General features: G+C 37.6%; 1 protein-coding gene and 1 long non-coding RNA gene across 4 annotated transcripts; both read left to right on the top strand.

The window, feature by feature from the left end:
• The first annotated feature begins 4,034 nt into the window (after positions 1–4,034).
• LOC113312980 (ATP-dependent DNA helicase pif1-like) lies at positions 4,035–6,047 on the top strand. The gene is made up of 2 exons (XM_026561713.1): positions 4,035–5,201; positions 5,277–6,047. The coding sequence occupies exons 1-2, from the start codon at positions 4,035–4,037 to the stop codon at positions 6,045–6,047; spliced, it is 1,938 nt and encodes a 645-aa protein (XP_026417498.1).
• A 551-nt stretch (positions 6,048–6,598) lies between these two features.
• LOC113308469 lies at positions 6,599–8,069 on the top strand. Of its 3 annotated transcripts, none has more exons than XR_003339809.1 (4): positions 6,599–6,780; positions 6,991–7,120; positions 7,615–7,676; positions 7,802–8,069. It is a non-coding gene; the product is annotated as an uncharacterized LOC113308469 (long non-coding RNA). The 3 variants fall into 3 exon arrangements; XR_003339810.1 differs by having other exon boundaries at positions 7,601–7,676; XR_003339808.1 differs by lacking the exon at positions 7,802–8,069 and having other exon boundaries at positions 7,615–7,766.
• The last annotated feature ends 6,902 nt before the right edge of the window (positions 8,070–14,971 follow it).

Raw genomic sequence — 14,971 nt, 5'->3', positions numbered from 1 at the left:
TAATTAATTCAAATCATATTTCAATTTTAAATCAATGCAAAAGTCTTAAAAAGAATTAATGAAATTACCCCAAGTATGAAGTTTGGCCTCCTCCGTCGTCCCAGTGTTGGGTTTTAGCTCATCATAGTAAAAATGCTCTCAAAATAATTATTTATTGCTCAAAAAGTGGTTTACAAATGATGAAAAGGTGTAAAACAATTGAACAGAAAAATCGCAACAAAAATAACTGTTGCAAAGGCGCTGTTCAGCTGTTACAAGAAGAACGATAAATGATAATTGTTGTTGTACGACTAACTACTACCCACGAGTGTGCGTCTTAGACACTGTTGATAAACGACTGCTGCTGCGAGTCCGTTCTTCGTGTTCTTCATCTTCATCAATGGCGGCAGCAGCAGCAGAGAGAAATCATGGTTCTCGATTCTGCAGCGTTCCTTCTCTCCTCCCAACTCTCGACATCCCTTCTACTCGACCCAAGGAGTTAATTTATACCCAACAGCAGCATTTAATCCCTCGCAATAACTCCATATAATCCTTCATTATTCGGTTTAAAGAAAAATATTCTAAAAATATTTTCTTCCCTGTTTTGTTTGATCACGCGTCTCCAGCTGAAAAATCACCTTAATTGTCTTCTAAACGGTCCAAAAGTGTGCTAGAGTCCTCCATGCATCATCATAACACGTCTGAATCCCTCAAAAATCCTCTCAAACCCGTGACTGCCCTGTTCTCTGATGATGACTTGTTTAGCCGATTCTAGCCAAATTCGATCGAACCCACTGCCCAAAATGTGTTCCTTAACCTATATCACATCTCTATACCAAAATTCAGCCATTGAATCGACCTACAACTCCTTCATTTTCTCGATCGAAATCTCTCCTGAACTGTGAACATTTTCCCGCCAATTTTCAGAATTTGAATTTTGAAGAAGGGTGTCCCCCTATCCTGAACTGGGGTGCGAATAGCAGCTTCCTTGGGGTGACTTGGGGGTGCCCCTTAGTAATTAGGTTACCCCTTATCCAAAAGCGAGAGTCTGAATAACACTTGTCCTCCGGATGCCAAAATCAACTTTTCGAGCCGAATTTTCCAAAAATATTTATTTCCTAAAAATACATAAAAACACAATATTAGTACAAAAATAGAGTTCCAACAATACGGACATTGAGGACAAATTAGACACAAAAATGTGTCTATCACGCCGTGAGAAAGAAAAACAACTCAAAGAGATGAGAGAACAAGAACGTCGTGAGAGAGAAGCACAAAATGAAACGGAAGCAGATGCAGAACGACGACGAATACTGAAGGGAAAGGGAAAAGTTGTTTGCGAAGAGGTGCGTAGATACTCAGCAACGTGTTTGTCAAACTTGGGCACAACCATTTTACTATTTAATACTTTGATTTCCAAAATTGTAGAATCCTCAACTGAAACAGATGCGATCAAGTGGAATACAAATTAGAGAAAGGGAGGCTATGCGCTCAAGTGGTATACAAATTAGAGAAAGGGAAGATACACCATATGCACATGAAGATGCAGAGTCTGGCGAAGAGGTGAATTAAAAAATTTACATTTTACACATACACAATTATCATTTTTAAATTTTAAAATATAAAAATATTCGTGCGATGACAAAATTTACAATGCAGACGGCTATATTACATAGGAGAGTTGGTGTCACATCAACCGATCAAAACATTGAAATGTAAGGATTAATTTGAAGATAGAGATTGCATTTATTTATTTATTTTTAGTTTCGTCTAAACTAGATTCCTATTTCTCACTATGCAGGCCGTCTGTTGGAGAAGATGATGTTGTGTCAGATGATTAGAAAATGATGAAGTATATTACGACAGTGATGAATTATGTGATACAACTACAACTGAGAACCGGGGATCTGCTCTTACTACTGACGTGCGCCATTTTCTGGGACAAATGGATGTCAAATGTCATCACTGCGGGGCGTTGCACTGGATGGCGGAAAAACTCACAAATTCGTCTTTAATAAACCCGAAATTTGGATCATGTTGTCTCCAAGGAAAAGTTCGCCTACCGTTACTGCGTGAACCACCTATAGCATTCAGAGAATTGTTTGACGGAACCAACGCCGAATCAGTATCGTTTCGGACATATATTTGAGAGTATAATGCGGCAAATGCATTTACTAGCCTTGGATGCAAACTAGATACAAGAGATTTGAAAGGGAGAGGTCCGAGACCTTTCTCAATACATGGGGAGTTGAGACATTTAACCGGCGGTGTTTTACCAGCTCCTGGGACTGAGAGGAGGGCGGTTTACTCCCAACTGTACATCTATGATCCAGCTTTTGCATTGTTTGTCCGTGGAGAACTAAATCCTGAGTTAAATATGAATGTCCTACAGACAATTCAGAATACTATGCTCCAATTCGATGTTTTTTATACCAAATATCGTCAGGCTTATGCAATTTTGGACCAGATGAGCCCGATCGACCAGAATATCAGAATTTCCCTTCAATATAACAAGTCAACCGATATTAGGCGTTATAATCTTCCGACAGCAGATGAGATTGCAGTTATCGTTCCAGAAATAACTTATAAGGAGACTGGGGTGCGAGATATTATATTGCATTTGAGAGAAAACAACGGGTTGAAACAAATTTCGGAGTGTCATCCGGCGTACTTGCCTTTACATTATGTTTTATTATTTCCTTTTGGTGAGCTGGGATGGTCAACGACAATGAGGCAATGGGATGCAGTCACCCAAACATATACGAAAACCAAATTATCTCAAATGGAGTATTACAGTTACCGCATATTTGAACGCACCGAAGAATATTCCACCATCTTAAGAGCCAGAAAACTATTTCAAGAGTTCTTAGTTGATGCATGGGCAGCGACAGAGCAGAGTAAGTTGGCATGGCTCAGATTCAACCAACCAACTTTGCGTTCTGACCAATACAGTTGCATTGCTGATATGACAAATACCGATTTGAATCCAGGTGATAGAGGTAATCCTGTTATTTTACCATCTTCACACACTGGGAGCGGAAGGCATATGCACGAGATATATCAGGATTCGATGGCTATTACACGTTCTCACCACCATCCAGACATTTTTCTTACAATGACTGCAAACCCAAATTGGCCAGAAATAAGAAATGCACTTATTGGCAATTAGAGTGTCACTGATCGACCTGATTTGGTGGCTCGAGTTTTTGAGCTGAAAAGAAAAGCATTGATGAAAGAAATAAAGGAAAAAAAGGTGTTCGACACGGTTGTCGCCCATGTTTATACAATCGAGTTTCAGAAACGTGGGTTACCACATATGCATGATCTTATATTTTTAAAATATTAATGACCCAATACTGTTTGACACCGTAAGAAAATGTATGGTTCATGGTCCATGTGGAGAACGAGATCCAGGTGCAGCATGTATGTCAGAAGGAAAATGTACGAAAGGATATCCAAAGAAGTACACTGACACAACAACTTTGGACGATGGTGGGTATCCCAGTTATCGTCGTCGTCGGGATGGAATAGAGGTAACTGTCAGAAACAACAAAAAGGCATATAATATAGATGTTGTACCCTATAACCCGCATCTCTCAAGAATGTTCAATTGCCACATCAATGTTGAAATATGTGCAGGCATAAGATCTGTAAAATATATTAACAAATACATTCATAAAGGGGGTGACCGAGCTACGATGGTTTTGAGAGAACATGACGAGATTCAACAATATATTGATGCAAGGTACATTGGACCACCTGAGGCTGTATGGCGTTTACTTGAGTACCACTTGCATGAAGAATATCCTGCTGTACAGTGGTTGGAAGTTCATTTACAGAATAAGCAACGGGTTGTTTACAACGCAAGGCAATCAATGACCTCGGTTATACGAACAGCACAAGAACATAAGACGACTTTGATGGGTTATTTTGAATATTATGCTAAAAATCCTACTGCCCCGGCCTATACTTATCAAGAGTTCCCGCAACACTTTGTATGGAGTAAAAAGGCTAAAGAGTGGAAAATTAGATAACAAGGATTTGCAATTGGAAGAATGTATTTTGTTAGCCCTAACGCTGGAGAGTTGTACTACTTACGTATGTTACTCACAACTGTTAGAGGTGTTAATTCTTTTGAAGACTTGAAGACTGTAAGTAATGGAGACGTAGACGAGGTGCACAATACGTTTAAAGATGCATGTATTGCACTTGGGATTTTAGCACATGATGGAGAATCAGAAAAATGTCTTCAAGAAGCAGTGGTTATGCAAACTAGAAATCAGCTGAGGAAACTATTTTGTATTATCCTATCGCAATGTAATCCATCAAGACCGGAGGTGTTGTGGGCGAAATTTGGAATGAATATATGTGATGATCTACCACATAGATTGCGAACAAGGTTTAACATCCAGAATCCAACAGATGAACTGGCAACGGATTACGGATTATACCTGTTGGATCAACTGCTTCAACGATCTGGAAAAAAACTAGAAAAATATGAATCATTGCCGAAACCAAGACATGATTGGGGTCAAATAGTAGGTAACAGATACATTTGGGACCATAGACAACTTCAGTTTGCATTAAGTGATTCGGTGATTCAGTCAGATATTGAGAAATTGAATGTCGCACAACGTTCGGCGTACAATGCGATAGTGGATTCTGTGAATGATCGCAATGGACGAATGTTTTTTCTGAATGGCAGTGCAGGGACTGGAAAAACTTTTTTGTACAACACAAAAGCAAGAAGATGTCGTAAAGATGGAAAAATAGTCTTAACTGTTGCTTCATCTGGTATCGCTTCACTACTTCTTGATGGAGGTCGAACGACACATTCCACTTTTAAGATTCCATTTGAAGTCCAAGACGATAACAATATTAGTATTAGTAAAGACTCGGATTATGCCCAGCTGCTTAAAGAAGTAAGATTGATCATATGGGATGAAGTTTCAACGCAACATAGATTTTGTGTGGAAGCAGTTGATCGCCTACTACGAGATATTCGCAGTGATGACAGACACTTTGGAGGTGTAACAGTCGTCTTGGGTGGAGACTTTAGACAGACTTTACCAGTGGTCTCGAATGCAAGTCGAGAACAAACTGCTGGAGCATCTATAATAGGTTCGTTGCTTTGGGATTACATTACTGTCTTGACGGTAAACCAAAATATGCGATTGGAGCAGGAACCGCAAAATTTGGAGTTTGCTGACTACTTGCTTGAGGTAATGAAATTTCATTGAATAAAACTATATTTATCGTAGACATAGCTATTTTAAATCCGATTAATTGTTATGTAGACTGGAACGAACCCTAAAGAGGTTGTTAATCTTCCATCGACAATGGGTAGATGTCAAAACATGCATGAGCTAATATCTTCAGTGTATCCTCTGTTGGTAATGGACGAACCAATGTCATCCGAATACTTAACCGAGAGGATCATTTTATCTCCACGTAATGAAGACGTCCATAAGATTAATATGGATGCATTAGAAAGATTACATGGGGAGACTTACACGTATTTTGCTGCTGACAAAATGATTCGGGATGATCATGGAAGGGATTCGGATTTTACAACTGAATTTCTCAACAGTTTAAGTCCACCAGGAACACCTCCATTTAAGATAGACCTCAAAGTTGGATGTCTCATTATGTTTCTGAGAAATCTGGCACCGAAAGAAGGCCTTTGTAATGGTACAAGACTGATGGTGACGAGGTGCGGACGACACGTGATTGAAGCTAAAATCATAACTGGAGCAAAAGCTGGTGAAGTAGTATTCATCCCTATAATAACTTTTCAACCTTCAGCTTCAGATCTAAACATACAAATGGAAAGACGTCAATTTCCCATACGCGTTGCATATGCGATGACTATTAACAAATCCCAGGGACAATCGGTGAAGTATGTGGGAATTGATTTACGTACTCCAGTATTTAGTCATGGTCAGCTATATATCGCATTGTCCAGGTGTACTGCTGCAAGGAGAATTACTTTATTATTTCCAAATGAATCAAATGTGTCTTTAGATCCGGTAACAAAAAATGTAGTGTATCCTGAAGTATTATTGTAGAATTTGATGCTTCTTTTAATTTTAAAAGAAGTAATGATACATGTAATTTTTAATATTTCTTTAGATTGGATGATTTTATTAGTTTGTTACTTTAGTATTTGGTGAAAAACAAACTTCCAGCATAAAATATCCCCAAGGCTTGCACCAATCCGTATTTGGTGAAAACACGACTAAAATTAAAACAACAACATGCCGAAGGCGTACGAGACGCAGTCCCTCTTTTTGGGGGAGACAAAGAGTGGTCGGATTTGTTTCAGGGAAAGACAAATAGTGGTCGTGATTTTGTAAGCCAACAAAGAGAAGGTTTACACCGTCCGTTTACTCTGTTATGCACTGATCCACCGTTCTTTGTCTTTCCAAAACACAGGTTTCTTCTTTTTGCATGCACGGATCTGGGGTCGCTTTTTTCAGTTTTTCTACGTGTCACAGCCTCCTCTTTTTTCTCTATATTTTACGTAGGTGTCTCTTATACAAGGTGTTTGTATAACCTCCCCCAATCAGTTCTGATAGTTTCTCCATGCTTTAGTTTTGTTCTTCTCCGTCTCCCTATCAGTTCCGATAGTTCCCCTGCTTTAGTTTTGTTCTTCTCAGTAAACTTGGTGTATCTTCTGATTCGAAGGTGGTCGCTCCGATTATATTTTTATAAACCAATACTAATATATGTCTTTTAATATTGCAGGGATGAATCAGAATTAGAAAGATGGTTTCTGGAGGAATCAGAATTAGGCAGATGGTATGTATTATTGAATTGGGGTTTTAAGAAATCACATTTATGTCCGTCGTTGGTATCTTTTTCATTTTAAATTTGGGTGTTATATTTATGCCACGATATGCTCCTTGATGTTTTAAAGGAAATGCTGGATAATGAGTTTGCTATTTGAAGTTGTGAGCGAAGATCTTTGTTTATGTGTTTATCATTGTTTGTTGTGTGTGGATGATGCAGATTTGGTAAAACATCTTCGGCGGCCTAATTAACTTTATCCAGTCCATGCTTGGAATGAGTAGGAAGTGGGATTTTTTTGTGCTGCAGATTGAAAGTACCACCTTTAGTCATGACGACGTTTGTTGTTACGGTAAGTCTAAGTGATGTATTTGTTAGTAGTTGAGATTTGAGATCAGCTATCCACATAAATTTTTGCTTACATACTATAGCCAGAGCAATTGGCTAATTTGATAGCAACTTGAAATGAGTGGAAACTCCTGTGCAGTTTAAGTTGGTGATGACCGTAAGAAAACACATGAACAGCATGATAAGTGAGTGGGAATTTGCTTAATTTTAAGCAAATTTTAACTATATGTGTCATGGATCTCCTTAGTCTGTTATTAGGCTGTTGTACCATGCAGCCTCCTGGCCTGCCTTACCATGACCTTTGAAACTCAGCTGGATTGCTTTTAACGTATACTAGGATAATTGGTCACTAAGTGATGTATTTGCTAGGGTATCTTGGGAAAAAGGTCCTGACCGGTCCGGTATACACTCAGTGGTTGCTTTTACTTGCAACAAATAAGATTGCTCTTTTCACATCAGTACTAACTTCGATTGTTGAATTTAGATTCAAATTTATAGGCTGCAGAGTTGGGATTCGGCACTGCCTTTGGAATGGGTGATGGGATTAGGCAATAAAACATGTAATTGTTGCACTTTATCTTGAAAAGTCCTTTACTGAAGAAATGTTAGCGGTTCAGTACGGTATATTTCAAAGTCTTTTGTTCATTTAATTTCTTGACTTGAATTCTTTGGCTTATTTATTCAGTTTTCGAACACCTGCAAAGGTTTGGATGTTGCTCTTAAATGTTTGGAATTAATCAGAGTGAAACAAATTAGAGTATCTGCATTATTTCATAAGGATTGTGGAATGAACGTTCAAATGATTACAGTTGCCGACTTAACTCGCAACGTGTGAGAGATAGCATTCAAATTTACAAATAGGGGTTGAAGGTAAAGTATTTGTAGTGTGAATTCTAGGAAGTCATGTCATTTTAAATTTTGTAACACTGAATTAAGAGCGACTTACAATTACATTCGACAACTTTTCTCATTTTGCATGTGCAATGGTTTCTCAATTTTTCATTTAATGACACGGTTAGCTTAGATTTCTGGGAATACCATTTTCTTAACCACCAGCCAAAATGTTTTCATTTCCGCTAACACATCTTTGCTACGGGAAATTCGCGCGAGCTTTTAGTTATGGAAATCATACGCTTGACATGAAGTGGGAATACATTTATTAACATTCATCATTCAAACTTAAAGGACTGTGTTGCAAACATTTGAAGCTCAGCAAAATTGTACACTTTTTTATGCCTTGGATTGCAGAAACCATAATACGTTCACACCAGCTTCTGCCGCATGAACCTCTCCAATACCTTACCATACTCAGAGGGAATATCTAATTAACAATCATATTATTCTAAGTTTCATGAGCCACAAATCCTTGCGGCCCATTGGATATTCATGGATCATGGGGTTGTAAATATTTATAAGTGAAATAAAATAGTGAGACGTACTCTTTAACGTGGAAAATTTTATGACCAAGAACCAAGAACCTGTGTTGGATGGTTGAAATCATCCATATGATTTTCCAGTTTTACATTGCAGAGTACTTTACCTGAACTTTGGTGTGATTTTGAATATTTTTGCTTATCAGACCGCTAATTTTGGATATTTTTTCCAGCTGGCTTAACCAAATGAAATGAGAATATGAACAAGGAATCATGAATGCAGCAATCATGGAAACGAGGGTCGAGTATTTCCATTCAGTAAAGTTCAGCCCAATCTGAAGTTAAATGTAGCTTTAAATCACGCCTATGCATTGAAATTTTGGATTTGTTAATTGTAGGTTGTTGGGTATTGCTTGGGTTTGTGCTAAGGGGGTCAACCAAATTATATTACTACTGTGCGTCTTTGCAGTTAGTGGAATCCAAGATGGTAGTGAATTTAAACTCAAACCCAAGCAAGTAGATCCATGACAGTTTCTTCTACCCGGATACATGCTTTCAGTTCACTTTTTATCTTAATTGCGGGTACAGTGGATGACATGGTTAATCATATTATTTTTAGGCTTTCATTTGTACGACCCAAAACTACCAGTATTCCTTTTAACTAGAAGAATTAGTTAGGATCAGTACATACAGGCTTTTGTAGATGCAGCTGAATTTCTTCTGCACATACAATGTGCCGTTGTACTACATGACATGAAATTATCTGCATTTTTATTTTTGGCCATAACCAAGTACACTGTTTATTTAATGTATATCTAACTTATTTGGAGTTTGCTGACTACTTGCTTGAGGTAATGAAATTTCATTGAATAAAACTATATTCATCGTAGCTGTAGCTATTTTAAATCTGATTAATTGATATGTAGATTGGAACGAACACTGAAGAGGTTGTTAATATTCCATCGACAATGGGTAGATGTGGAAACATGCATGAGCTAATATCTTTGGTGTATCCGCTGTTGGGAATGGATTAACCAATGTCACCTGAATACTTAACCGAGAGGATCATAATTAACCGAGAGGATCATTTTATCTTCACGTAATGAAGACGTCCATAAGATTAATATGGACGCATTAGAAAGATTACATGGGGAGACTTACACGTATTTTGCTGCTGACAAGATGATTCGGGATGATCATGGAAGGGATTCGGATTTTACAACTGAATTTCTCAACAATTTGAGTCCACCAGGATCACCTCCATTTAAGCTAGACCTTAAAGTTGGATGTCCCATTATGTTGCTGAGAAATATGGAACCAAAAGAAGGCCTTTGTAATGGTACACCACTGGTCGTGACGAGGTGCGGACGACACGTGATTAAAGCTAAAATCATAACTGGAGAAAAAGCTGGTGAAGTAGTATTCATCCCAAGAATAACTTTTCAACCTTCAGCTTCAGAGCTAAACACATAAATGGAAAGACGTCAATTTCCCATACGCGTTGCATATGTGATGACTATTAACAAATCACAGGGACAATCGATGAAGTATGCGGGCATTGATTTACGTACTCAAGTATTTATCCATGGTCAGCTATATGTCGCATTGTCCGGGTGTACTGCTACAAGGAGAATCACTTTATTGTTGCCAAATGAATCAAATGTGTCAAAATATCCGTTAACAAAAAATGTAGTGTATCCTGAAGTATTATTGTAGAATTTGAAGCTTCTTTTAATTTTCTAGATTGCATGGTACATGTAATTTTTAAAAATTTCTTTAGATTTGATGATTTTATTAGTTTGTTACTTTAGTATTTCGTGAAAAAATAAACTCCCAACATAAGAATATCCCCAAGGCTTGCACCAATCCGGAATCGGTGAAAACACAACTAAAATTAAAACACCAACGCGCCGAAGGCGTACGAGAGGTAGAGACCAGGCCGAAGGCCTGGTTGATACCCTAGTCACTAATCTATAACACAATTGCCTTTTTTCCAAGGACAAAGAGTGACAGGGATGGATTATGGGAAGATAATTAGGTGTCAGGATCCTTTTGTCCAACAGGAGAAGATCCTCAACGTCAGTTAAATAAATTGATAGATATCTACCGTCCGTTGACCTGGAATTTGGATAGGATTAAGTATTCATTATGTTTGGCGGTTTTACAGGTGATAAAACCATCACGGTTTTATATCTGCAACCCACTACTATCTTCAGTTGCAGAAACAAATTCATAACTTACCTAATAACTTACGTGATAAAAAATGGATTATTAACCTTGATCGCACTACACATTATACATTAACTGTAATTTCTGTTAATGAATGCAGGAGACACATGAATCATGAAAATCAGATAAATGATGGAGTTCACATGTTCAATAATGGATGTAATTTGGCTACCCAAGTTAATGTATGCATAAATTTGTATATTTATTCGAGTGGTTTGTTTTAGGATGTTCAAGTTTTTGAGTCTAATGATTTTATGGATTGCAAGAGGAGGGTATTGGGACAACGACGAAGGCGTGCACGGGAACGAGCAGCAGATGAAACAAGAACCCAAGTCAATTCGGATGTACGCGTTCAACACACACAACCACCACAACAACGTTGCAGGAGTCACTGATCCAGAGGCGCATACGCAATACAGAATGTGAACATCACATAGAGATGGAAGCGGAAGATTATCGTACAAGACAGATCCAAGTAATGTTCACATATATGCATTCTAACAGTAACGTCTTACAGTGTTGATTATTGTGTGCAAGTTCCACATGGTCTACAGCAAAGAACGACAACAACTAATGTTGTAGGCAAATATCGATCTGACATCGCTAACATCATCTCGAAGATCAGCTGCCCAAAGGCGACGTCGTGAAATAGAAAAAAAACTAAAAGAGATGAGAGAACGGGAGCATCGTGAGAGAGAAGCACAAACTGAAAGAGAAACAGATGCAGAACGACGACGGATATTAAAGGGAAAGGGAAAATCTATTAGTGAAAAGGTGCGCATACATAGTAATCAATTTATTTTATTGTTAAATTTTGAAAATTTACAAATTTATTTACCAAAACTATAGAATCCTCCATGCAAACGGATGCGCCCGAGTGGTATACAGATTAGAGAAAGGGAGGATGTACCACATGAAGATGCAGAGTCATATGAAGAGGTGAATTAACTTGAACATTAAATAATTTACTTTTTACACATATATAATTATCATAGTGATTGACAAAATTTACAATGCAGTCGGCTGTATTACATAGGAGAGTTGGTAGCACATCAGACGCTCAAAACACTGAAATGTAAGGATTTAAAATTTAGATTGCATAAATTTATTTAGTTTTTGCATAGGGTAAACTATATTACCTGATTATCACTATACAGGACGTCTATTATTGTTAGAGAAGATGATGGGGTGTCGGATACTTACGAAATTGACGAAGTAGATTACCACACTGACGAATTACATGATCCAAATACTTCTATGAATCAGGGAGCTGTTGTTGCTACCGATGTACGTCATTTTCTGGGACAAATGGATGTCAAATGTCAGCACTGCAGGGCATTGCACTGGATGGCAGAAAAACTTACAAATTCATCTTTAATAAACCCAAAATTTGGGTCATGTTATCTCCAAGGAAAATTTTGCCTACCATCAATGCGTGAACCACCTGTATCCATCAGAGAATTGTTTGACGGAACCGACACCGAATCAATTTCTTTTCGGAAATATATTCGAGAGTATAATACAACAAATACATTTACTAGCCTTGGATGAAAATTAGATACAAGAGCTTTGAAAGGGAGAGGTCCGAGACCTTTCTCAATACATGGGGAGTTGAGACATTTAACCGGAGGTGTTCTACCATCTCCTAGAACTGAGAGGATGGCGGTTTACTCCCAAATGTACATCTATGATCCAGCCTTTTCATGTTTGTCCGTGGCGAAAGAAATCCTCAGTTAAATATGAATGTCCTACAGAAAATTCAGAATACTATGATCCAATTCAATGTTTTTTATACCAAGTATCGTCAGGCTTATGTAATTTTAGACCAGATGATTCCGGCCGACCAGAATATCAGAGTTTCACTTCAATGTAACAAGTCGACTGATAGTAGGCGTTATAATCTTCCGACAACAGATGAGATTGCCGTTATTGTTCCAGAAAATACTTATAAGGAGACTGGGGTGCGAGATATTATATTGCATTTGAGAGAAAACAACGGATTGAAACAAATTTTGGAGTGTCATCCGGCATACTTGCCTTTACATTATGTTTTACTATTTTCTTTTGGTGAGCTGGGATGGTCACCAACAACGAGGCAATGGGATGCAGTCACCAAAACCTATACGAAACAAAATTATCTCAAATGGAGTATTACAGTTACCGCATATTTGAACGCGCAGAAGAATATTCAACCATCTTAAGAGCCGGAAAACTATTTCAAGAGCTCTTAGTTGATGCATGGGATTCTACAAAGCAAAGTAAGTTGGCATGGCTCAGATTCAACCAACCAACTCTGCGTTCTGACCTCTACAGTTGCATTGCAGATATGACAAATGCGGATTTAAATTCGGGTGATAGAGGTAATCTTGTTATTTTACCATCTTCACACACTGGAAGGGGGAGGAATATGTACGAGATATACCAGGATTCGATGACTATTACACGTTTTCATCACCGTCCAGATATTTTTCTTACAATGACTGCAAACCCAAATTGGCCAGAAATAAAAAATGCACTTTTACCCAATCAGAGTGTCACTGATCGTCCTGATTTGGTGGCTCGAGTTTTTGAGCTGAAAAGAAAAGCATTGATGAAAGAAATAAAGGAAAAAAAGGTGTTCGGCACGGTGGTCGCCCATGTTTATACCATCGAGTTTCAAAAACGTGGGCTACCACATATACATGCTCTTATATTTTTGAAAGATTCGGAAAAAATTCGTACGAAAGACATGGTTGATAAATTTGTTTCGGCTGAATTTCCTAATGAGAAAAATGACCCAATACTGTTTGATACCGTAAGCAAATGTACGGTTCATGATCCATGTGGAGAGCGAGATCCATATGCAGCATGTATGGAAAAAGGAAAATGTACAAAAAGATATCCTAAGAAGTACACCGACACAACAACTTTGGCCGAGGGTGGGTATCCGAATTATCGTAGTCGCCGGGTTGGAATAGATTTTGCAATATATACACAGCTACATACACAAAAGCCATAACCACGCACAATCTAAGTCTACTAAACTATTGAAGTGAAAACAATGTGAGTTATTGTGTGATTTACTTAGTAGCCTCATATTATTTTTATTTTTTTTGGTTTTTGTTTGCGTAATGAAACGTTTACTTCTTTTTGCATGACTTCACTAGCATTATCTCCGCCTTTAACTTTCTTCCACATTGTCTTTTTTGTTATGTTATATCAATTTGGTACTGTGATAGCTATAGGGAAAAAATAAATTACTTGAATTTTCTTCTATGCCGCCATACAGATACACCATACCTTTTTTTTACATAACTGTAAGTCCAATCTCTTTCTTTCCCATATTTGTTGCTTGAACATGACCGAGAAAATGAAGTTATAAATCTGTTAGGTTTTTTTTCCTTTAAGTTTTACGTCATTATTGATTTCCTTTTGGAGTTCTTTCTATTTTCTGTTAACCATTTTATTTTTTGTGTTTGAAGACGCGGATATGGATTAAGGTTTCGTAACTACAGATGGTGCTAAAGATTGTGTCCAACATGCAGTCAATGAAGTTATGGAGTTCAAGTATATGCACAATTACATCTACAAAAGCCATTACTACAGACAATTCTTTATTTCTGATCGTGGTGTCATTCCTAATTTCTTCCTTCTGAATTTGCAGAGAGGAATCATTTAGTAATGGTTGCTGGAATTGGATTTGTAAAGAGTGCAAACAAGATTCCATTTACTTTCATGTTTACGTTTCAGAAGGTGTTTTCTCTAGGTTTCAATCTGTAAATGTAATTTATTTTTTCTATTTCTGTTGTTTTAGATTCAACTTTTGGACGGGGGACATAATGAATTGAAGAATTGTTGAATTTTGATTTTCTCTCTATTTTTTGTTTCTTTCCGTATGGCTGGTTCTTGGTCTCTTTTGCAGTATCATGGTTTGTTTCATTTTCAATTCTCAATTTGAGTGTTGTATTTTTACAAAATCCTGCATGATGTCATTTTCATAATCTTCTTATTCAAAGGTGAATAGTCTTTTTTTTTTGGATCGATCAAAGAGGAAATTCATTGAAAAGGAGGTACTTAAGAGGGTTCCTCAACCCAATGAATACAATCAAGAGAAATAAGAGAAGGAAGCCGAAAGGAGATTCCGACACCAAAAACAAAAACAAACCAAGATCATAAACGCGCGGAAGAAAGAGGAGAGCATAAACGCGCGGAAGCAATAGAAGACTACATTGATAATAATTCGGTTTATTGTGCTCTGATACCTATATAATTAG

Source organism: Papaver somniferum, chromosome 9, assembly GCF_003573695.1.
Source record: "Papaver somniferum cultivar HN1 chromosome 9, ASM357369v1, whole genome shotgun sequence".
Taxonomy (NCBI): domain Eukaryota; kingdom Viridiplantae; phylum Streptophyta; class Magnoliopsida; order Ranunculales; family Papaveraceae; genus Papaver; species Papaver somniferum.
This window is presented reverse-complemented; position numbering and strand designations above follow the sequence as displayed.